The 26,748-nt window shown below is 38.5% G+C and overlaps 1 protein-coding gene across 5 annotated transcripts in view; it reads right to left on the minus strand.

Annotated features, from left to right (window-relative positions):
• LDB1 (LIM domain binding 1) overlaps positions 1–23,190 on the minus strand; it is a 136,053-nt gene extending 112,863 nt beyond the window's left edge. For 2 of the 5 annotated variants that reach the window (XM_063434955.1, XM_063434954.1), the window contains exon 1: positions 22,866–23,189. In XM_063434955.1, the coding sequence (XP_063291025.1) occupies positions 22,866–22,890 (25 nt within the window). In that variant the 5' untranslated portion in view covers positions 22,891–23,189. Of the gene's footprint in view, positions 1–22,865 lie in introns of all 5 variants that reach the window. The other 3 variants (XM_063434951.1, XM_063434952.1, XM_063434949.1) reach the window with 3 other exon arrangements.
• Positions 23,191–26,748: the final 3,558 nt, after the last annotated feature.

The raw sequence follows: 26,748 nt of genomic DNA on the forward strand, positions 1-26,748 counted from the left end.
ATTTAAACATACTCTTCCTCATCTGGGAAGACCGTTTAGATGGGCGGAAAAGGCCAACGCTTTTGAAACCTTTCATTTAATCTGCAGACAATCAGTAACACTCACTCGGTTAGTAATGTCTAACACTGGCACTCCAGATGTTTGTAAGCTACATTCTACATGTGGCTCTGCCATACGTGAGCCACCGACAGAGCCAAGTTCAGCTCCCGCTGGCTGGGAAGTGGATACACTACAGAGGATTTTAGGTAATCTTTCTCTGGCTCATAGATGCTGACACTCTGTGCTGACTGGGCTTCATGGGAATTGTAATTCACAAACATCTGGATGGTGACGTTAGCCACTGCTGTACTGTGTCCACTAATTCATCACACTATTGTAAAGTGCATTAAGACAATAAACACAGTGTTAATCCTCCAGCAATGTGTTCCTTACTCCTCGAACATTTTACCCCTTCAACACCAAGGCATTTGCAAAATCAAATTATCACTAGAAATCTGGGGGTGGAGGCGGGGGGGGGGGGGGGGGGGCTAATGTTCTGGAAAGCAAATCTAGATGTGTTTTTCATAGATAGCACATTTTAATTTAATCAACAAGGCAGGGAAAATGAGCAGGTGGTGCACATGACCCCTAAATTGTCACCTAGGATGCCCCACGACACCCCAATCTCTGATGAAAATGAAACAACGTTTCAGTGCGTTTCACCAGTTTTGTCAGTTTGCATACGGTCACGTCAACAAATATAGGTTTGCTGTTAAAAGGATCTTTTTGTTTTTTACTCTGCAACAGGTTTTAAAAATTCAGAGATGATCCAATCTAAGAATATTTCTGAAGAAAACCCAATTTTCTTCACTTTCTCGGATATAAACCTGGGGTCAGAGTGGCATTGCAACGTGGAACATTCAGTGGATCATCTTGACCTGTTGAGCTCAATATAAAGTCTATTTCTGCTTAACCCCTTAAGGACACATGGCATGTGTGACATGTCATGATTCCCTTTTATTCCAGAAGTTTGGTCCTTAAGGGGTTAAAGTCTATATCTGCTCAAGGTCATTGAGCACTTCTTTTGGATGAACTCAGCAAGTCTTTGAGAAACAGTGTATTTGCTAAGTCATATGTAGTGAGTTCCTCTGAACTGGACCAGAAGTGTCTATTCTAGATGATCGGAAACCAGACTGTATTTATATTTAATTCAGTAATAAAGAGAACGAAGGCTAAAGTGCGTGAGCTCAGGAAATCAGAACCTCAGATTACATCTGAGATTCATAACTTATTCTATCTACAGGAAGATTGTCAAGTATAACTAGGCTGTACTGAGGCTGTACTGAGCACATTAACTCGACCTTTCAGATTTATGGGTCAACACTGTGAATACCATGAAACACGCTCCAATTATACGTGCATAAGAGGTCACAGTTGTAACAACTAATAATCATGAATATGGACATTGTAACTACTGATACAGGTCTATCTTTCTTTTTTTTTTTTTATTCAAAATGTTATTGTTTTAAATAAAACAGAAGAATATGACAGGTGAGGAGGTTACATTACCAAACGCCGTAACAAAATGTATGTAATAAAAATAAAATAAAACAATATTTTTGTTAATACAGATCCTTCTAAATAAAATAAACAGATTTTTGTAGTACTGATAAGTATCTCAATCAGGTTAACGTGAAAACCTCTAAAAACAATTTGGTCCCATCCTTGGCTTACTATCCTTGTCACACTGCTTTGTCATTAACTCAATATACATATATATTATATTATTATTATAAATTGACACACTTTAATTCCTTAACTATACTGTTACTGTGGCCTGGGTTTTCAAATCAGATTTGAACGGAAGTTTCTGATCACACGAGGTTCTCAGGAACATATCAAAGTAATGTAAGGTAATAAAACAGTCTCCAATCTAGCACTGATCAAAGCGTTGCTTTAATCTGTAACTGGGGTTCAATTCACTACAATCTGGTGTTTCGTAAACCCCTCTAAACCGTTTCTTTTCACAGTCACCCGTCATTTCTTGTTGGTAGGCAGGGGATGTTAACAAAGTAAGTTATCGTTAAAGATAAAAAAAAAAAAATATGAATGTATCATTTTAGGAATATTGGTACAGAAATTTAATATGTTGTGTTTTATATGTAAAAAGCAAGTCTAAGGCAAAGTCATAACCACGGAACAAACAGATTTAATAGAAACTGTGATGGTAGGTACCCTTTCTTGTAGTTGTCGTGAATTCCCTAGGTAGATCTCCCAAAAATCCTAGTGGCAAGTGGCCAAGAGCTAGAGAGTCGAGAAGTACAAGTACAATTATTTATACAGAGACAAGATACTCTGCAGGGTTGTACAATTGGTAAAACAAGACAATCAATCAATTCTGATAAAACACTTCCCAAACATGCTTACAATCAAAACTACCAAGATTGGAGGATTGCCACAGGCGATAGGGACTCAGCCCTCAGTGTCAAGACAGGCGATAGGGACTTAGCCCTCAGTGTCAAGACAGGCGATAGGGACTCAGCCCTCAGTGTCAAGACCGGCGATAGGAACTCAGCCCTCAGTGTCAAGACAGGCGATAGGGTTGCTATTTTAAGATAACTCATGGCCTTCAAAGCATTTAGGGATTATAGCACTGTAGTAGCCATATAGCGAACACACAGAAATCCCCCAAATAAAACAAATACTGGAGGTCAGGTGAGGGGGGCCTAACAACATGCAAACATTTTGCTTGAAATTTAGAAACAGAAGAAAAAAAAAACCAAGATACTTTTAGTTAGATGTAAACATTCATTGGGAAGTAGACAATACCTTAAAATCTTAAATGGACACTACAGTCCAAAACAACTTTGGCTTAATGAAGCATTTGGTGCATAAATAATGCCCCTGCAGTCTCCCTGCTCAATTCTCTGCCATGTAGGAGTTAAATCACTTTATTTATACAGCCCTAGGCCCACCTCCCTGCATGTGGCTTACACAACCTTCCCAAACACTTCCTGTAAAGAGTCATCTAATGTTTTTACTTCCTTTATTGTAAAATCTGTTTAATTTAGAATTTTCTTACCTCTTGCTCTGTTAATAGCTTGCTAGACCCTGCGGGAACCTCCTGTGTGTGATTAATGTTCAATTTTACAGAGCAGGAGATAAATAGTTTTAAAGTAACAGCCAGGGGAGGTGTGGCTAGGGCGGCATAAACAAAAAACGTGATTTTTAAAAAAAGTGATTTAACTCCTAAATGGCAAATAATTGAGCAGTGAAACTTCCGAGGCATGATCTATACACAAAAACTTCTTCATTAAGCTAAAGTTGTTTTAGTTACTACAGTGTCACTTTAATATTATGAATCCACCAACTGGATACTTTACATATGAAAGATGGTGCTTCCAACTGGCCAAAAGTAAGTTTGTGTTTATTTGCTTAATCTGAACACCTTGTACCACTGAACGTTCTAGAACATTAACTTGGGCGCCTATAAAAGGGACTGTCCACACTAGGAATATCCCTTCATCTTACAAGAGTCCCACACTCCTTCATTCATTTAAAGAGCTTTCTGGCCATGTAAGATGCAGGCTTTGTATGGTTTACAATGCAATAATATAAAGCCGTGATAGTTTGCACTAGCAGGCCAAGATGAAAGTGTTGGGTTTGAATACATAGAATAATGGAAAAAAAGGGCGACATTTTTTTTTATAAAAAAAGTTTATAGTAGAATAGCAATATTAGCACTAAAATAAAATCTTCAACAACTGTATGGGTAGGCAAGGTACTAAAACAAATATTGCAGTGACTTCTTCTTTAAAGAGTAGGCCTGGCATTCGCTGGCACTTGTTTCAGAGTTAAACCGTGGATAGCGAGTATAAATACTGTATCATTGTAAGGAGGCTGCAGGCCAGTTAGATCATTAGAGGTGGCTGAAACAAAAGGAAGAGCGGAATCGTGTTCATATGAGTTCTATCTGCACAAATTCTCAGAGAGAAAGAGAGACACGACAATGATGGGTTAAGGTGAGGTCACTGTATCTTCCAGCCCAGATTCTCTCGAATGTCCCTAGTGTTCAATTCACTGCTCAGGCTTGGCCGCACATAACTCAGTGCGACAGGAGCTTCAGGGAGGGAATCAGATGAGAGCGAAGCAGAGAAATTAAATTTACTTTACTGGAGTGGACATGGTCGTGGAGGGGACTGCATAAGTCTACCTGGGAGGGGTGGGGGTATGTGGAACAATGAGGCTGGACTAGCCAAAGTTTTATGTAAGATTTTCTTCTGGCAAAGCATTGCATTGAGTTTTTGGAAATTAGTAGTACACAGAAAAACTAGATAACCCAATTCGCTTTACTTTTCATTTCTTTCCGAGGGTAAGGATATAGGGGGTTGGATTTAAAGAAAAGAATTGACAAAGGATTTTTCTAGATTTCCAAATACATTTTTCAGAATGATGAAAAAAGGGTCTTAGCGGAATATTTGGAACTCATAGGAAATAAATCTATTATATAATATAGACAAAATGCATAAAAACTGAAAAAAAAAGGTACAATCTTATAGAGTGTAAATGAAAAGGAAACTTGGGACTGCAGTGCAAAGCTGTACATCCCCTCTTGTCATACAATATCACCTTCATGATTGATGGTTCGAAACCATGTTGTTGACTAGCAATACTGAGCCCCGGTCAGATTATAGTCCTAACTGAAGGGAAGCTCCAAACTAGTCACAAATACTGGAATATACGGCTCTAAGATTTAAGACTACATCATAACATTTCCAGTAAATAAAACACAAGGGTTAGAGTGTATTTAGCCATTATCATTTCTAATGACTATTACATAGCTCAAAGTTTCCACTTAGCCTTTCTCCCTACAGTGAGCAAGAACTATGGTGAATAGGTTTTTGATTACTATGGCACTGAGTGAAGGGAAGCTTGCAGGGACCAGTTCCAGAACGTTCAAGATCAGCGCCCTTGTCATCGTTACAGCTGGCAGAGCTCACAGCTCCCTAGTGGTTATTGTGTCCCACAGTGTATCAGTACTGGAATAAGCACATCTCTGTGCAGCTGTCATCATACTGGATACCAGTGATGAAACTATGACCTGCTGCCAAAGAAGGTAAGTAAGCGTGAAGCCAAATAAGATAACAAGAATTGGGGGTGGAAGTATGGAGAGGTGGGAGCCTCATTCCTCCACAAGTCACTAAACCTAAATAGCATTAATGAACCGGTCACATGGTGAGTAATCGAGTAGTGATATGGAAAGGACACTACTGAGACTCCACATACATGTACACATTAGGGTTTCACTCTAGAATAATCAAGCATTCACACAACTGCATATATTCCATGATGTACAGAGAGGCCGGCTTAGTAGATTAAAACTTGGAACTTTGAGATCTGACCACAGGACTTGGAATGCATTGACCATTAACATTTCCAGTGAATATCAAATGAATTAGAGAACGTTTGGCCGTTAAAACTCCCTGTGGATATCACATGGCTTAGACAATGTGTAGCCAATTAAATTCCCAGTGAAAATTACACGAGTTAAAGAATATTTGGGCGTTTTTCCTGTGAATATTACACATAGTAATTGGGCGTTATTAATTTCAGTGGATTCCAGGAGAAGGACAAATACAAATCTCCACCGTCACTTCCACAAAAGCCAACAAGAGCAGGCATGTGTTTGGCCTTTGTTATTACTTACGTGCATCAGAGCAAAAGTTAGATTATAGCTGATACTTCATGGTATCTGCTGTTTAGTCGGCTGCTAAAGGCTTCTAAGACACTTAAGAAAGAAATGAGATGAGGGGAAATGTCAGCCTCATGTTTTAGTCTGCAATTCCTTCGAATTCTTGCAACACATCTGCAATCCATATGAGTCACTGAGCTTGTTCGGAGACACATATTGTATATCCACATGGCTTACGCTAGTAAAGGAGAAGACTCTACTCTAAATCAGGGAAAACCCAGTTTCTGGCAATCGAGATGTTTTGGATAGAGCTGAACAGGCCTGACGTTTCGGAATGAATAAAGGAGCCAAGCTATGACTTAGTTCTAAAACCTACAACATAAAATGGAGACAATGGCCTAGTTTTAAATATTACTGTGCAAGCATAATGAAGCAGGTTTATTTGAAACTTTTCCAGCAAGTTTTTTGAAAATATTTGGTGCAATTTATAAAATTTGTTGACATTCGTTCATTTGTTGCTCTTTTATGCTCTCTCACCCTCCGAAAAAAATAATGATGAATATTTATGCCACTTTTTGCAACAGAAAATCGTCAGAATTCCCCTCCATCATACTATAAGTCTGTCCGTCTTCTGAAAATGAAACAAGTTCTATGAAAACTAACAATTATTTGATCACTTTAGTAAAAAAAATGTCCAAATTTAACCTCCACTTTTTGTAACACTTTCATAAAAATTAAAATATATCCCAATATGCCTATTCGACATGGTGTGCACGAAGCAATGCATAATCCGGAATCCTTAACAGGAATATGCATTGATTGGTGCCCCAGTGGTCGTGAACTATTATTATCATTATTGATATTTACGGCACTACGAAGTCTGAAGGCACTATATAAATAATAAAATAATGTCCTTATGTACGTAAGAATGTCCTAATCATCTTGCCAAACCATTGGTCAAAGATTTGCAGCTGCAGCCAATCAAATTCTTGTTTCAGCCCCCAAGGTTCCAGAAAGGAATAGCAGATCTGAGAAACGAAATGTGTACATTCCCATCTAAGGTACAATGGCAGCCTAGGTCTTATTCCAGCATGCGTGCATCATTTTGGAATACAGATGTAAGATGAAGACGAGACATGCAGTGATACTCAAACTACACTTGTGCATTATGCTTTGACCACATTGAAATTCGTCCGAATTCAGCACAATTGACTATTTGGACGAATTATGTATCTCCCAAGCACAATATGGACGTATAACTGAGCAAACAACTAGCGAAATGGTCGAACATGTTTGCTTAATTCAGTATTCGGAGTTCCGTCTGTGATCCATGGGGAAAAAAAAGAATGATGACTAGACAGTCACTTAATGTTGATATTAGTATTCAATTGAGTGAAAAACATATAAATATGTATTTATTTATGTATTATATTTTTTACTGCCTCTCCTTTTTTTCCCCTTTATTTGATTACTTCTTCTCACTTCATCTGTGAACCAAATATCTGGAAAATGTCTATATGTAAATGTATTTATATATATTTTGCCGTTTACTTATTGGCCCATTTTTGCGCACTTTTCAGCTGGCGGGAATCGTTTTCCCAAACAATTTTAATGGACGAGCTGAATCATCGACTGAACAAGACTCGGAGGTCCTGAACTAAATGCCATTTTCAGAAAAAATGGTCCGTCCAAACCAAATCTTTCCGCTGTGCACAAGCCTTTTTCAAACTAAATATCAAAATCGAATGCAAGGCTAGAAACAGAAAACGAAGAGACTGCATAAACAACAAACAAGCCAAGCACAGGAACGAGCTGTAAGAAACAAGGAAAAGTAAAGATCCGCCAAAGTCAGTTAAACTGAAATCAGAATGCTTATAAAAGACTAGCCAGCGTGATCATCACAAATACAGAGAATGATCTCCACAACCCTGTGGACGTTGTCCAGGTGAAGTGTCCAGTTAGTCCCCTTATCTTAGCTGAATGAGTATTGAAGTGCCCCTCTGCAGCTGGCCAAATTATATTGGACTCCACTTCCCATAATTCTCTGCCAGACAGTAACACAGTAGAACAAAGGCCATGGTTGTAAATCCATGTGCTAAAATTAGGCATTGCTGCTGCTAAACCATACACAAAAATGTTATCAACACAATATTTCACTGGAACTCTCAGCAATGGCTGACAAAATCTCCATTCATTATGCCGGCTAATGCCTTGTGATACTTTTCGGAAGGGTAATTGGGTTGTAGATCTGCAGGGCATGAAGGGTCGCACACAATTCAGGATCATTTAATCATAGGGATCAAGTTAAATCTCTCCGCTTGTTGCACTGTAGCTCTTTAAGTGTTTTCATATAGATGGACACGGCAGATAATGTCACTCGATACGCAACGTGATCTGTTTTTTGTTTGAGACCTCAAATCACTTCCTAATTATGTCACATCACTCACACAGTGCACAAGCAGTACATCGTAAAGCTAAGCTACGCGCACAGCACAAGACACACTCAGATTAGTCATCAAAACTGTCCCTAAGCTTTTAGGAAGGATGGTAGTCACCTAGAATAGTCAGATTCAAAGGTAAGCAGTCATTGCTACACATCAGAAACTCCCAACCTGCCTGGTAACATGTATTCTCCTTTGTGATCCTCAACTCACACAATGTGACGCCATGCGCCAATCTAGCGTAATCTACAACACAGAATACTCAGCTACGAGTCCCTTTTTGTAGCGAAAATGTGGTTTTGCCATTGTAGACACTGCATTATTCTACGGACCGGTATTACGCCAGTGCTCTGTCTTTTTTCTTGATTGGGAGATCTGACATAGGTTCTCAAGCTGGGATCATTGATATGCTTGTCATGGTCCATATCTTCTCAGTTGATGTTGGTAAAGGGTTTACAGAAGTCATGTTATTACAATGTTACAGAGTGTCCACAAGGGATTCAAATCTGACATGTTTTGGGAGATTGAAGTAATAACACAGACAGTGCCATATAATATATAAATAAAATAAATTGATGTGCTCTATATCAAAATATTGGAGTTTGGTCCCAGAATTAGCTATTAATAATAACAAGCAGTTGCTCCATTATGAAGATGGACAATGGTGACAATAATTTATCTTCAGTGTTTCTTCTGTCAACTGCAGGATAATATGCTGATCCTTTAGGTGTATTTCAAAGATATGTCCCCATCCAGCTATAAAAAATGATTATATTAGACTTTGAAGAACTGGCTGTATGTCCTCTCAGTACACCGGATACCAACAATGGTTTGCATGCGCTGTGAAGGAGCCTAAGTCTACTGTCATTGTCAAACAAGAATTAATTTAACTTCAGAATGCACAATTGCTGTGCTACAATGTGACAATGTCAGTGGTTTTCATATGAACCTTTGTACGTAACTAGCTCGAGAAGATGTGGCTTTGTAAATAGGATATAAGGGCACTGTGGGGGATCATCATCTAATATTTCAAAAGGCACTTGAGGAGCATCAGACTTGATTATTTTGTATCAACCTCAAATCTGCGGGCTTTGTTTCAAACATATGAGCGATCAAGAAAAGTCTGGCACTGGAAGTAGAATTTGATAGTCCCTTTAGCTCAATTTGAGATGCCATGTGGTTCATCTGACTTGACATGTGAAAGCTAGAGTGTACGATAACCGGTTAAAAATCAGAAACAGGGCTTATGCACTGTGCATTGCCTGCATTATCTGCCAGGATTAATTAGGTATTAATCCAAAATAGCACGGTACTGTCATATCATAATTCAGCAATATTGTGCTAGCTTTAGAAATTTTTACTGAAAACCAAAATACCAGCAAATACTGATCCAAGTCAATCCGTTTATTGGTTTAATGTGGTGTTAAGTGGTTTTGCTGTGAACACACAGATTTCAAGTGTATTTGTAGAACACAGTCACATCTTAGCTTCCAGAAAAGCTTAATATTCCTCCTGCTGGGACCATATACAGTGTGAGGTTTCGCACTCAGGGACCTTGTTTTGGCTTTTTTTCTAACATTTACTATATATCACCTGTTTGCTATCCTACTGCAGTGATAACTGATAACTTGTCGACACTTTGCAAATAACAATATGATCTATAACTGGACTGGATCTCCAAACTGTTACTGTATCATGCTTCACTTAAAGGGCCATGGGACACCACGCTTCATGCAATCAGGTTAGGTTACAGTTACAAAGCTGATCTCTTTAATTTTTTAATTTGAATAGTTTTTTTCTTTCTTAAAGGAACACACAAGTTATAGGAATAAAAATATGTATTCCTGACATTCTAGTGTTTTTTTAATTAGATTATTGGGCCCCTTTAGGTAAAGAATACATAGTATTTTACTTACAAGGGTACTTTTATTCCCCCGTGTGTAAGTCTTGCTGTGGTTGTTTCTCCTCCCTGGCTGAGATCATCAATTTTGACCATCTAGGCAAATCGAATGCTTCCCCAAACGGAAGCATTGGGAGGTTAGTACGCATGCACGATAAATTGCACCACTGCCACTCGTCAGCATCTCCTCATAGACATACATGGACTCAATGCATCTCTGTGGTAAGCATTTATCATCTTAAAGCAGAGTGTCTGAGTGACAACTAGTAGAGGTGGTGGGCAGCATTGGAAAAACTGCCTTTTCTCAGACAAATACAGCGTTTACACTATATGCCCCAGAACCACTACATTAAAGGAACACTGCCGCATTAGGAATACAAACCTCTATTACTATAGTTATAGTGTCCCTGCTGTTCAATTTCTTATCTGCTTATCTGCATAATGTGACCAACTTTTACTCACTATGACAGCCACTAGAGGCGCCTTTCTAAAAAGTTTTAATGTTTTACATGGCAGGGTTAAAAGGCATGGGGCACTGTGCCCAGATCACTTCATTGAGATGTGTCCCTTTAAGCTGCAGTGATTCTGGTGCAAGGAGTGTCCCAAGGACACATGACATGTGTGACATGTCATGATTCCCTTTTATTCCAGAAGTTTGGTCCTTTAGGGGTTAATGTTTCACCACATTAGGCCCCTTCCCAGCCTACATTACATTTTGCGCTCCAATGACATAACTGCACATTACATTCCAATTAATAGATAAATTAAATTGCACAGCAGGGTTTTATGAAATGTGTAGTTCAGTTGCAGTTCTACAGTAAGTTTAATTCATTAAAAAAAAAAATGAATTAGGCTAGATACAATTGCCAATAATTCACCATGAATTCACATTTTAGAATGAAGTGGCAAAACTAAAAAGAAAAACTTGACTTGGAGAATTTTTCAGATTCCGTAATTTTTTTTAACCTAAAAGTTCAAATTCACTTTTAATTCCAGGCAACTCCCCCTTTAGTAAATAACTATGTTAATGTTATATTACAGATATAATGCCGAGAACATAGAGAACTATAACAGCATTCAGAGTTACATAGTTACATAGGCTGAAAAGAGACTTGCGTCCATCAAGTTCAGCTTTCCTCACATTTGTTTTTTGCTGTTGATCCAAAAGAAGGCAAAAAAAAAACCTTAGTTTGAAGCACTTCCAATTTTGTAACAAACTAGAAAAAAAATCCTTCTTGACCCAAGAATGACAGTCAGATTAATCATTGGATCAAGCAGCTATTACCCTACATTGAAAAATGATATCCTTGAATATTCTGTTTTTTCAAGTATGCATCTAGTAGCAGTTTGAACATCTGTATGGACTCTGATAAAACCACTTCTTCAGGCAGAGAATTCCACATCCTTATTGTTCTTTCAGTAAAAATATATTTGTATAATGTTGTCATATCCACTCTCAGGCGACATTTTTCTAAACTAAAAAGGTTTGAATTTGTTAACCTCTATTCAGTTCTCTTCTAAATCGTAACACAATCCTTAAATACATTATTTAATGATAAATCACATTTTTAGAAACAACAAGCAGAAACCCTTTTTTGTGAATTAAATTACCATCAGCGCATGTAAAGATATAATGATTAGCGGAGTAAAAACAAACGAGTTTGACAACCGTTGATAAAAGTGAGTCCTGAACTATGCTTCATGTAGCTATAATTGGACACCATCATTTCCATAGCACTAATAGAGATATATAAAAATATAAATTATGGTATCAGACGTTTATTGCGTGTAGCAACAGTCATGTCTTTGCAAACCATGGAGAAATTACACGAGCTGTGCATTTTAACATTGCTGTTATAGTTTTATTAAATGGGTGACTTTAGCACTCACATGTTTAAGAGAAAGTGTCAAGACTCCACATCATGTGATGTTAACACTGTGTTCAATACAATTGGCCATTCTATAGAAGTGATCACACTTACACACAGCATGTTACTCCCCCCTCCTCACACTGACTCCTTGTCTGACAAATTTAGATTCCAGGAAGTGTGGGCTCCTTTAATTTCTCCCCAGTTTACCAGCAGGGCTGTGCAATTCAACCTGTACAGGGTAATAGCACACCCACTCATTCAGGAAAAAACATCTGTGCATTAAAAAGCATTTAAGGTTTAATTATTTTTCTTTTTTAATGCATTTTGACACATTATGGTTTATTCCCAATTCGTTGAATTACAATGATTTGAAAAACTTAAGGCAAAAAAAAAAAAAAAAATGTTGATTTTAAAAAATTCTCTAACTTCAGACACCATTTGGCTTTTTTTTCAGTTCATTGTTTAATTCACCAGAACATACTTGAAAACGAGAGAAATCTCAATGTATCCTTCCTGGTAAAATATTTTATAGATAAGTAAATAATTATGTTTAATGAATAAATGTCATTTATCCCACTTGCCTTGTATCCTTACTTAGTAACTGGTGCAGAAATATAATGCCTATACCAGTGATAATTTTGTCGACTAACAATTTTAGCCACATTTTAGTCGACTAAACTATTTGAGATTTAGCCAACTAAAACTAGACTAAAATTAAAACAATTCAGATGACTACAAGATACAAATAAAACTAAAATGGCATTTTAGTCAAAAGACTATGACTAAAACTAAATAGAAATTTTCTGCCAAACTTAACACTGGCCTAACAAACAAGGAGACCAGGTGCATGCTGGGAATAGTTTCAAGCACAAGGGACAGGTATATAGAGTAAAACAATTTAAGCAAATAAAATGTAAAAGAGCAGACAATGGTGTAACTTTGAGATAAGGTGCCCTATTGTCTCTTCTCTTCGTCTATGTCCCCTTCTCTTCTCTCCCTCTATGTCCCCTTGGTACAATTTGCTCTAGATTAAAGCATTGGCCAAACCAGTTCCGACCCATTGGTACAGAGGAACAAAAACAAGATGTTTCCCTTTTGTTATTTGCAATATTCCCCATTGTAGGGGCTGTTGACTCCTGACATCACAGGAAGCTGCTGCCTTCATTTCTGTACTGTACCTCGTGTTCACAGTCTCAACCCTGTGTTACTGAAAATGTCTGTCGGAAGCTGAAATATCTGGAGCCGCTGTATCTCTGGAAGAGACAGCACTTATCTGAAAGCGAGGTTCTGGAATACTCTTGTGTTCAAGGCAAGTCTATTTTCTCTTTATACTGCCTCTCTTGGCAAACTTATTACCTCTTTTGGATTCCACTACCACCTGTACACTGATGACACCCAGATATATCTCTCCTCCCTGGACCTCTCCCCTGCGGTCCTGCAACGTGTCACTGCTTGCCCTTCTTCCATCTCTGACTGGATGTCCTCCCACTTTCTGAAACTCAATCTCTCTAAAACTGAGCTCCTTGTCTTTCCTCCTCCTAATACTGATCCCCCTCTTTCGCTCTCCCTACAAGTTGGTGCTATCCACATCAGTCCATCCTTGCAAGCGCGTTGTCTTGGCGTCATACTTGATTCTGGCCTCACATTTGAGCCTCACATCCAGTATGTTGCCAAATCCTGTAGATTCCATCTTAAAAACATAGCCCGCATCCGCCCCTTTCTCACGCAAGATGCTACTAAGCTTGTCCATGCTCTAGTAATTTCCCGCATGGATTATTGTAACCCTCTCTTAATTGGTCTTCCCAAAAGCTGTATTGCCCCACTACAGTCTCTAATGAATGCTGCCGCCAGACTGATTTTCCTCTCTAGTCGGTCCTCTCACACCTCACCCCTCTGTCAGTCCTTACATTGGCTTCCTGTATCCTATAGGAGTCAATTCAAAGTGCTATCCCATACCTATAAAGCATTGACCAATTCTAGCCCCTCTTATATCTCCTCACAGATCCGCAGGTATGCCCCTTCTAGGTCTCTCCGCTCTGGCCGTGACCTTCTCCGGTCGGCTGTTCATACCCGTACGGCCGACTCACACTTGCAGGACTTCTTGCGGGCGGCTCCCTTCCTATAGAATAGCCTGCCTACCGCCATCAGACTCTCCCCTAATCTTCTATTGTTTAAAAAGTGCCTTAAAACCCATCTCTTTTGGAATGCTTATGGCCTCCGAGAGTAACCTCTACCACACATACCTGTCTCTTGCTCTCTCCTAAAGGGCAGCACTCTACTCTCTCCTCCAGCTCTGCTTCACTCCCACCTTATTTGATTGATATTTCCTGTTCTAATGTGTTTTACACCCCACCTCCTATAGACTGTAAGCTCGTTTGAACAGGGTCCTTTTCAACCTATCGTTCCTGTAAGTTTTCTTGTAATTGTCCTGTTTATAGCTAAATCCCCCCCTCTCATAATATTGTAAAGCGCTACGGAATCTGTTGGCGCTATATAAATGGCAATAATAATAATATTAGGCTTTTGATCATTCATTCCGTGGCTTTTAGTTTTTGTTTTTACCTTATTTGTGTTCATGAGGTATAAAACATTAATCTAAGCATAGAACTCCTCGAGAGAAAAAGGAAGTCATCGACCTACCTCACCGACAATAACAGGAGTAAACAATTAAACAATTGTCTTGTGTTGCTCATGAAAAGAATATCTAATGGATTTTTGGTTTCTGGACTACCCATGTCGACATGATTAGTCTGATATGCTAATGGTATAGGCTCTCGCTGCATTGGCACAGGTGAGCTGAAATTCGAATGAGACCACCTGCCTGATTGGGGACAAATCATACAGCATGCTATCACACAAAAAGTCTTAGCAAATGTCTCTGACACTTTGTGTTTCAGTTCTTCAGAGACAGCAGCAAGGGAACTGAAGTGATGAGTCTTTCACCCTTACAACAGATCACCGTCAAAATAAATCTCAGAGGAACCGGAGACGGTGAGCCATATGAGTATCCTCTGTATCAAGTAGCTTCACACCCCCAAGGGAATCCCGCTATTTCATCACTCTCAGCAGAACGATTACAATAAAAGTTAATACAAGTTACAGATACTGTTTCATGGTTTATCAATGTATTACTTGGGTGACAAGTTTAGTCTTGGATTATTAGAAACAGAATTGCCTGGATTCTTTACAAAGTGTTACTGGGATAACTAATTCTATCAACAGGTCACAGGTATGAACATGGCTTAATATTATCCAAGTCAGCATCTCACAGTACATAACAGATAAGAAATAAAAAAAAAAGTGTAGAGTCATTCTATCGTAACGTGCAAATAAAACCACAAACAGAAAACTATACTTTTGGTATGAAACATTTAAATCCAAAATATGGGCTTCTTGAGTCTTGCCCCAATAGGATTCCCCATGATACATTGTTTAAAGAATTATAAATTCATAGTAGGGGAATGGTTGAACTGTAGAGAATTCAAAAGTGAATTGCTAAATTCAGTCTAAAAAAAGTCAAACTCTAATATTTTTTTCCAAATCAACTTCTGTGGCTTCAATTTTGCAATCTAGTTTTCAATTCATTACAATTCACTGTGCGATCTATACACCGATCTTGAAGTCCCAATAATTTAAGTAAATAATTCTGAGCCTGTATCGGGTGCAATAACTTATCAGGGCTTTCACAAAAACAAACCATTTGTCTCCAACTGTGCGTTAAGCGGTTAAAGACACAGTTAACATGTGTTATTTTGAACAACCTGAAAGCTAATTACGCTAACATTATGCAATGAAAGAGTTGCAGAGGTAAATACATTTTCTAACGTACCTCTGCTGCGTTACTCAACCCAGTAAATGCTCTAATAATGCTTATTGGTGTGAAGAAATTAGTTTCTGTGCCTTCCAAAGAATGACAATTCCGCTTGAAACTATTACCGTTTTTGAGACACTGTCCCTTTAAAACTACAAGTCACTTTAGTATTTCCCCCCCCAATTCCGAATGAGAAGAGTTAACTTGGCAACAGAACAGATGTCTAGGGATAGATGAGTATAGAGACCAGTTTGAGCTGCTCTTGAGTTGCTGGGGTGGAATGAGTGAGCTATTCTCAGTAGGCTAGGTTGTTCCAAAACCGCCCCACGCTAGATGTATGCCGATGCCACATTCAACGTCCCGATTAATAATTAAAAACAATTCTCACGTTTATTTTTGTTTTATTTTGTAAACACCGCCTCAGAGTTTTTAAATACGTGAAACCACCAGAATATTTTGTTTTGATAGTGCGCGGTTAAATAAAACGTGATTAAAAATGATATTTAAAGAAGTGTCCTGGTCTCGGCGGGATTGATTAGCATGCTATGTTCATGGAATTTCTCCTGAACCAGCTTGTTTTCGGTCTTTCAGGAGAAAAAAAAAAGGATTTTTTTTTTAGTTCTAAATTGGCAGCAGCTATTTTCTTTCCCAGAATTCTTTGTTCAAGCTTAGGTCTCCCCCTCACCCCCCCACCCACCCACGAAATTGCGAGGCACACAAATAAAACTAAAAAAAAAATTAAGATGGATTGTGCGTTTTTCTGCTGTTTTACTAAAGGTTCCAAAACAGTTCTTGTGATTTTATTCTCTTTTTTTATGACGAAGCAGAGTACAGGAATTTAGAGTTGGGGCCCAATACATCCTCACCTCCCCCCCCCCCCTCCTCACCCCACACACACATATAGACAACAGATAGAAGGGTAAGAGCAGCTGGCATGGATGAAAAGGGAGCTCTCTCACGGCTAGATCACACTAGATCACCATGGAAATGTTTTGCAGAATAACGCGACGTAGAAACCCCCCCCCCCCTTGGGACCTAGTCACAGATGAATATCTTATAACCTCGACTTTTATGTCACCGTCTGTTGTGGATTAACTTTAAGAATAATCATCATTTAACTGTTTGCTTCTAAAAGACTAGACATACTTCCTTGCCTTTATCCGTGGCAGACCGTTAATTACATACATGTTTTTAGCACAGTGATAGCTCAGTTAGTTAGTGCAACAATCTTAGAACCTGTTTAAACTGCAGGGCGGCTTGTTCTTCCATCACAACAGTAAACTCCACCCTTCATCTTTCCCAAGTAAAAGAAAAACAAATCCCACTGAGTTGGGTAAAGAGATCTGTAGGGTTTTTTTTTCCCACTAGATTTAGGTAAATCTTTAAATTTAGGTTAAAATGGTCAAAGTGGTAAAAATCTCTACGTCAGCTGCATTTTTATTTCATTTTTAGCCTAAAATTCATAATTAAGAAATGAAAACTAGGGAATAACCCCTAAAGATATAATTACCCAACTCAATGTCAATTATCGCATCGACTTGGGAAGGGTTAAGGACTGGGTTTACAGAACTCCCACGTTAGTTAAAAGCCTGCTTTACATCAAATTTTGAATCTTCTCAAGAAGAATATAAATAGGATATTCTATCAGCACTCGCTGGAAAACTGTCCCATGCATATACTACTTTAATACAATAACATAGTTTTCCAATTGAAATCTCACACTAAAGTGTGAGATATTGGAAAATCAACGTGAATTTAAAATGTTAGGACAAAAAAGCCAAATATTGGAGATTTTTTTACTTTAGTAAAAAGCCCTGTCAACCTGCCGTTTGTCAACATGTCTCCAGTACAGCACTCTAAAAATAAACAATACTTGTATTGCATTACCTAATAATTTCTTCCTGTCTTAAAAAGTATAAAACCCTACAAAAGTGTAAAGAAAAACCTCATAAAAAGTTTATAGCACACCACTGTTGGTGCATACTTAACTCTGCATTATACATTAGAAAAATCCTTGCCATCAATGTTGCAAGCTCAACCTGGCTAAACTCACAAAACTTGAATTAAAGGGACACTTTAGTCACCAAAACAACCTTAGCTTAATGAAGCAGGTTTGGTGTATCGATAATGGCCCTGCAGTCTCACTGCTCAATTCTCTGTCATTTAAGAGTTAAATCACTTTGTTTATGCAGCCTTAGGCACACCCCCCTGCATGGGACTTATCCAGCATTCCTAAACACTTCCTGTAAAGAATCATCTAAAGTTTACACTACCTTTACTGCAAATTCTGCTTAATTTAGACTTTCTTATCTCCTGCTCTGTAAATATTTTACTACATCCTGCAGGAGCCTCCTCTATGGGTTTTAAAAAAAAGTTCAATTTGCAGAGCAGGTGATAAAAACTTTTAAAGATACATTTGATTGAAAATGAAATCATTTTGTTTTCATGCAGGCTGTGAAAGGGGAGGTGTGGCTAGGGATGCGTAAACAAAAGTGAATTAACTCCTAGATGGCAGTAAATTGAACAGTGAGACTTCATATGCATGATCTATACACAGAAACTGCTTCATTAAGCTCAAGTTGTTTTGATGATTATAGTGTCCCTTTAAGGAGAAACAAGTCCATCTTAAAGAATTGCAGGGTGCCTGTGAAACACAAACGTTTTCACTCTGTCTTATATACTTTTAATAGAGACATGGCTGTACTAAAGGAGGTCACTGAATTGCTACTTTAAAGTAATTCACTAAAAGTGTGAAAAGTCACAAAACAGCAGTACTGAATACCTTTCCAATGTGGCTATTTAACCTGAAATATTACATTTACTTTGACGTCCTTGAAAATTAACATTTAAAGGAACACTATAGCACCCAGACCACTTCATGTCATTAAAGTAGCCTGGGTGCAGTGTCCCAGTCCCACTTAGTCCTGCAATGTAAATCGATTCAGTTTTAGAGAATTAATCAGACAGCCACCAGAGTCACTTCCTGGTGGCTAATCGACTTTAGGCCGCCTAACTGACACTGGACACTGCATGAGGACATCCAGTATCAGTAAAATCCTCATGGCAAAGCATTGAAGCAATAGTTTCCTATTGGGAGGGCCTAATGTGCACTCAGCGCGCATGCAAGTTAGCCCACCCCAGTCGGATGACATTGGAGGAAGTCGGAGCACCGACCCAGTGCGGAGGCAGATCGGCTCTGGAATTGGGTAAGAACACATAGGTGTTTTTGACCCTTTTAATGCTGGGGGCTGGGGAGGGGCCATGAGGGGGACAAAGGGAACTATAGTGTAAGGAAAGCAACTTTGTATTTCTTACACTATAGAATACCTTTAAAGGTATGTGGTCATGGTGCTTGGAGTCTGTATGTGCAGCATTTTGTGATAAAACGCTGCACATACAGAGTATAACCTCTCTGCTGCCGGAAGTTTAACGCCATGGCCAGCAGTGTCATTGGGACATCATTAGCCAGCACAGAGCAGAAATACCAGGCTGGCCAATGTGAGTTCTGTGCAAATTTGGCTTCTGACATCAGGACGCACAGCATATATATATACAAGATATAACAGCAAGTTACACAAAAAGAAAGTTTCATTTTTCTATACATCATTTAGAGAGAAATATTGGGGGGGGGGGGTGAACTAGAAGCTGTAAATCAGCATCTGAGATACAATGATTGTCACATACAGTAGGTGTGAAAAGAATAGATAAAAATAAAGTGTTTGTAGGAATGCAGATTTTCAAAAATGGAAGCAGAATGTAAAAGACAAGTCAGTATATGGATATAAGGCCTACGTACAGTAAGGGTAGCCTGCAAATCCCTCTTCACCCCTCTTTGGCTGCTATACACTGCAACCAGGAATTGTGTCCTACAAAAGTTGTGGAATGTGGGAGAAGAGGAGGGGGTTACAATTTACGTATCCCTCTGCAGTGAGACAGAGCAGGGCTTTTTCAGAAAAAACAGTTTCTCTGCAGTGTGAAAAGCAACACTGGATCACGGAAGAAGTCTGTTTGGGTAGTATAGGCTACACTTTGTTTTGCATTTCTTTGCAATGCAAAAACGAAAGCTAACATGAGCATACATTTTGTTGGGAGACAGGAGGTTTACATGACAGCTGCAATTTAACCATTACAATGAATAGACATTTAAACAGGACTGCGGAGAGATATAAAGTATCTAATGTTCATTTTTTTGTTATTCAATTATTTTTATTTTAACATTTGCTTAGGGATGTGGAACTTCCGGATAAGGTTGCATGACAACTTTTTTTTTTTCATACTTAATCTGAAAACATCCTTGAAGAATGTCATTGTGCGCACAAGTGAGAATACAATCTTTAAAGCTTCCGGCAGAAGTGCAAGTACAGCAGAGACGAGAATACAAAAGTGACAGAAGGATGAGATACAGGATGGAAACCGGCCTTCTTGGACATAATGGATGAGACTTGCAAGCATCCCAGTTCGCTTTCAAAAGACACACAAAAGGAAGCAGAACGTACCGATAGAACTTGCTTATCAATAGCATGTACAGTTTAAACGCACATCCAAAGCGATCTTTTTATAGGAATTACAATTCACACAATGAACAGTGTTCTTAACTTAAATTGCATTTATCGCATTTATGTGTTTTATATTGCTATCTTCCTACGGTATAGTGCAACATAATCATAAGACACCAAAAGTTACTTGTAAAGCAAAGATTTTTATATTTGCCGTTTGTCCCTGATTTTAAATACCAATCTCATGTTTTGGGTAACTTTATTAATAAGCTCTTCTACAGGAGCTTATTCCTCTTTTCTCAATCCTTTAATACCACAGACGTTTAGCGCAGAACTTTTTTTTTCCAAATTAAATAACCCAAAAATAAAAAAAAACATTTCTTAATAAGGTAACTGCTAGAATAGCTTGTTTTTGTTTGTTTGTACAGAGAATATAAAAAAAGAATAAACGGAATCTTAAGGTTTCTTAGATGGACGTGCGATACATCAGAGTATAACTTTGTCATCTATGACACTTTATAGACATTTCAACATTTCGAGTGAACACTGTCCCTCAAGGGGATAAAACGCGTACAGCTTCATCCATCAGCTGTTTTAACCAATAAGACCGTCCTGTCCAAAACAACTTCTCTGAAACAAGTCCAGCAAACGTGTTGTTTACAATAGTAGTAATGGGTAAAACACAAAATAGGTAACGCAAGTTACACATACACTACAGTATAACACAGCCTTCTAGAGGAAAGGATTCTTTATTTAAACAACATGCGTGCTCTGATGGATACACAATATACCCTAGAAAAACATCACATTTGTTTATTAGACTAATACCATTCTTAGTGATTAAACTCCATAATTAAAGCCACTGACCAAGCCTTTCATCCAAAAAGTTTATAAGACGAGTGACTGATAATGTCTGTACATTGGGAAGCACACGTATATTTTCCAGTATAAAAAAGTACAATTAACCCTTTGAGTGCCCCCATACAGAATAACTGTTTTTAGGGGGATGGGTTTGGTTGAAAGTTAAAACAATCACTAGGAGAACAGGTACCTAAAAGTATCCTTAGGATGCACCCAGACCCAGGTAACTATAGTTACAGAATCACTGAATGTGCCAACCATCTATAGCTGGGAATCAGGGCTTCAAATGAAATCTTTCACAATTTAATAACATGTTCTTCCCCATATGGCATTCAAAAGGTTAAGTCTCATAAACCCAAATTCACAGGTACACCACACCTGATCTGGACAAGTGCCATCCTAATAGGCCCAGCAGGTAAACCACAAAGGTTCTCTCCTTAATTTTGTTATTTTGAAAAAAAAATGTTTTATATGTTATAAAATAAAAGAACATATTGATTATAATATTCCTTCATTTACCGTGCGTGGTAATATTGTCAACATTTTTCTATAACCCAAAAAATAACATGCATGATAATAAATTGCACAAACACATTTGCTTATAAATATCAAATAACACCAGTAATAATAATAATAATAACAATAATAATAATAATAATAATAATAACAATAATATATTGCAATTGTGTTTATTCCCAGTAGTAAAGCAGACAAACTCCCTCCAGCAAACTACACAGTTAAAAGGCCTGATTTTTTTATTTATTTTATTGTTCCTCTGTGTCACTGATAATGAGTCCCTGCAGAAAAGAGGAGGGCACGCACCACTATAGAAAGACGTCTTTGCTGAACAAGGCAAGAATTACACTCCCAGATTTAAATAAATGAAACGTTACATATAAAACGCACACACACAACGAGAAACGCAGATCTGACCCAGTTTCTGAAAACTCGGCGAGAATGCAAGCAGCAATTCACCACGACTTAAAAAAGCATTTTATTTCCTTCTGTTGCCTTGCACAGCGATTTCTCAGATCTCTATAGTAGTTGTAACCGTATATGATGTGTGCAATTAACTCTTTCTGCACTTGGAACTGCTGTGATCAACAGGCTGTCTGGTGTTTGGCTAGCTAGTGAAGGCACCAAGGCTTTCTCACCTCTCCAAGATTTGAAGAGTTAATTGAATGCAAGAGTTATTGAAACAGTACAAATATGTCATTCAAACCACCCTCAAAAATGAGTCTCTCATAGCCTGCAGGAATAGAAACAACCTTTACATACTCTCGCCCACTGAGATAAAATAATAATAAAAAAAAAAATTACAAAAAAAATTTGGGGTGGTGAGGAGGGGATACCTTTACAGTGAAACACAGTCCAAAATGCAAACCAAAAATAAACAACATCTGAAATGCAGTTTAGAAGTTGCCATTCACAAATGAAATGAAAATAAAGCCATCTGGTGTTTGTAAGGTTAATTTAATAATGATAGTCGTGGAATATTAACCAATGGCCACGGAATATTAATCAATGGCAATAGCCCATGACCTAAGGTCAATAGTCCAGAGGCACTTCTGATTGGTTCCTGTTTAGGAACTCTGGGAATTGTCTGCTCCCCCCAATGCAATTCTCCTCCCTCTGTAAAGGTAAAGGAGTTTTGTTTTGATACAATTTGTATCAGCTAAATAAAAAAAATAAAAAAATATATCAACCTCTCTGTCAACAACCACAAGAAGGCCCAGTCCCCTGCACCAAACCCCGACGTATATTTAGCTAATTGATTTCAAGTTAATTAAGAGGGGAAGAAAAGAAGCACTTACCAGGGCATGCGCAACCCACTGACATCTTCACATGCCTGGTCTGCAACAGAACAGGTACTTGGTGGCCACAGCAAAGGCTCCTGGCATAAAATGCCCTTGTGAAATCTCAGAGAAGGAAAAACAAGCCCCCTTAAAAAAAAAAAAGCCAGAAATTGGGCCTCAGAGGAAGCAGGGAGAAGGAATTTTATTCTGTCTGTGTATGTGTGCGTGTGTATGTGAGCGTGTGTGTGTCTCTCTCTCTCTCTCTGCTGGCAGAACTGTGGTTTATTAATATGCTAATTGCAATGTGAGTGGGAGGAGAGAAAGCTTGTCAAAGTGACCTGAGTGAAAGAGAGAGAGAGAGAGAGAGAGAGAAAGGGAAGAGAGGGAGTGAAGAGAGAAAGGGTGCAATGAACATCAAGCATGTGACGTAGATATATAAATATATATATGAATATAAAAAAAAAGAGAACAAAATGCTGAGCTCCTTTGACATGCTGATTGTCCCTTTGTAAAGACATGTTGGTTTCAAGATACGAAAAAAGAGAAGACATGGAGAGAGAGGGAGAGAGAGGGAGACGAGAGAGAGAGAGACAGAGGGATAAGTGTATGTACGCGTCCTACACTGAAACTAAGGCATACTGCATCATCACAGCTCCATACTGTGTCCTAACAGAGACTGACAGACGCAGACTTAGACAGACAAGGAGCACACACAGAGAAAAGAAAGGAAAAAAAAAAATCAGCCAGCACGTTGGAAGACGAGGAACACGCCACATCGCTCTGATGGCACAAGAGAAAAAAAAATAGCTTTGGTCACAAACAAAGAAAATTGATCCCCAGGTGGAAGGGGGGCTCGGTAAAAAGAATCTACGTGTTGCAAGGATATAAGACAGTGTAACTCGTGTGTGATCAGGAGATGTCATCCATTTGCAGACAGTTTATTGATAGGCTAATGGCAGGGAAAGTCTTGAGATGTGCGTGCCAGGTGGGAGGCTTTCCAAAATGATTTTTAAGCATTCTTTGGGTCAGTTTAATAGTGGCAAAGGTGTAAAAGCTATAATCATCTTGAAAGCTTCAGGGATGGAGTTGAAGGATGAAATATAAAGAACGTGAACATGCTCATGTAACGCTCTCAGTCGCACCGAGTGGGCAGACTTGACGTCAATCCATCTCCTAATCTTCAGGGTGACCAAACGCGCATGTCATATTAAACCCTGAGTCCTAAACGGGTCTTAAAATCAATGAATTGGGGAGTTCTTGTACTCCAAAGGGTTAATCAGAGCTTCTTTTAACCCCTTTATGACATCTGATGTTTAAGATCCTGGAACACCATATGTCCCGAAGGGGTTAATAATGTGATACACTTCCACAGAATTATGGATATTTCTAGGTTCTGAACTTGTAGTTTTGAAACAATAACTTCAATAAAAAAAAAATCTGCTTATAAGTCTAATTAAATGTTGCAATTTTACAGTTCTTAAAAGTTCATAGACAAAAACGAATCATTCTTACTGCACTTTGTATTTCCCCACACTGATTAGTGCTGCGTAAAGGAAGTGGATTTTAACTTTCCCAGAGCAACTAAAAATTGGAGGATCTCGTAACTTGAAGCTTGACAAAATGAAATTTACACAGAGAGCATTAGGGTTCAAGGAATCCAGCAGGAACCTGAAACTATCATGTTTGCTGCTGAGTTCAGAGGAAAGCTGCAGCCTCCTGAACTGGGTGTTAGATTACTGAACTCGGCATGGTTATGACATCATTCCAGAAACAGGCAGTTTGGCAATTTACATCTGTCAAGTCCATCCAGGTGGTACTGAACCTCCTTAAACAACACTAGAGGCACCCAGAACACTTCATCTCAATGACATGTTCGCGGTGCTGCTGTCCAGTTATTTTAACCTTCCAATGTAAAACAGAGATGTAGGAATTGTTTACATTGCAGAGTTAAATACACCTCTAGCGGCTGTTTTCATGGCACCCACTAGAAGTGCTCGGTCCTGGTTCTGGACAACCACTAGACGCACCTAGAGGACATGGAGACATTCTGGACCTATCACTACTAAGGTCCCTGGTACAAGGAATCAAATGGACCAGTGTTCGTTGGATACATCTAGTCGACCACTATTATAACCACACTGAACAGAGGTTGGAGGAAGGGATAGGGACTTAAGTGACATTATTCTCCGTCCTACCCCCTCACACCTGTGGAGAAAGAGGGTGGAAATGCCTGAGCCACATCTCGTTAATCTCTGTGTTACCCTCCATTTATAAAGGGACACTACAGACAGCAGCATATCTAAAGGTATATTTACTATATATATTCAACATATAGACAAGGAGCAAAAAGTGCCTCGTTAAAGCAGCTCTGTCACTTTATGGGGCCTTGGTGTATTTTCAAAGATGTCACCCCTTGTAGTGCGGTGGCCCGGAATGCAGGATAAGGTAGGTTTTACACAACTCAAGTTGTCCCTCACAGTTGCAGCCATCTCCTGATCTGGTGGATCTTCTTCAAATTATGGTACTTTATCTGCCACGATCCCACATCAGAGCTGAACATTCAATTACGTGCATGAGAACAAGTCTGATGTCTATGGGGGGTCGTGTGGACGGCTGGGGAAATCGACAAAACCTCATGGCAGTAGGCCAGCGTTTTGTCAAGTTTTGTCTTATCTTTAGACTGCGTTAGAATTTCATGGAAGATCCAACAGAGTCAATGTGAGCATTACATAAAGATATTATCTTTATAAAATACTAATTTAGTTTTGGGGGAAGGTGCTGACAGAGACGCCTTAACACAAAATGAGTTCACTGTGGGCATTCCAGTCACCCTGTCACAGTATACTGTGTGGGCATCACATAACTGTGGAATCCGCAATGGAAGGCTGAACACTGACCCTTTAATAACAATAGCTGTTACATCCTCTGCCAATGTCAATGATACCTAACCGAACACTCATGACTTGAATATTGGACGCCATTTTTCCATAACATTATACCGATAATTCAATGGAAAAAAAGTTTTTTGTTTTTTTTTAAACCATAAATTCATTTTCTGACCACCAGCAACTGCAGAGACCAGGAAGAGGAGCGGAAATGTTTTTATCTTCATCCATTTCTGGTCCATCCACTGTTTTCAACAGAAAGTCTGTGCATATTGCATAAATCCAATAGGTGCAAAGAATGTGAAGGCCAGTTATCATTCATTCATAATTTCATTCATGAACATATACGATAACTCAACAAATATAGGCAGCTGCTGTCTACAAACAGAGTAGTTGCATTTATATTTTTTCATAAATGAACATTAGATGGCTATAACTCAGCTCTCTAGCACTGTGTACACATAAGAACTTAAATACAAACAGGCAGACTTCTATATTTTAAATGTATAACATTCTGAATGAAGGCTAATTCTAAACTAGTCTTACTGTTAGTGTATACAGCTACACCTTTTCTATTTATTTTTTTTAAACATTGATAACACGTCTATGTATAATGCTAATAAATATTATTTTAAAAAAATATCTATTTGGCAAATTTTTGCAAGTTAACCTCAAAAAGCTTTTTTTTTTTTTTCATAAATTTTATGGATAAAATGGCAACTACATAACTGCTTTAGCATTTTAAATGGACACTGCACTGCCCAAATAGAAAATAAATTAAAATAACACTGTTTAGTAATATATTGCTAATGAAAACATTAATTATTTATATTTTTTACATTTAGGTATACCTAAAAACAGCTTGCAAACGCTGTAGATCTCTTGTCAGCAGTCTTTGCAAGCCCTCCTCTTCTAACCACACCCAGACTTTCTGTGGCTGTCCAATCACAGACTTCCCAATGCAGCTTGATTATAAGTCTTTGCAAGGCAGGTGCTCTGGGTAATTGCTGCCTCTT

The sequence above is a fragment of the Pelobates fuscus genome, chromosome 10 (genome assembly GCF_036172605.1).
Source record: "Pelobates fuscus isolate aPelFus1 chromosome 10, aPelFus1.pri, whole genome shotgun sequence".
Lineage (NCBI taxonomy): Eukaryota > Metazoa > Chordata > Amphibia > Anura > Pelobatidae > Pelobates > Pelobates fuscus.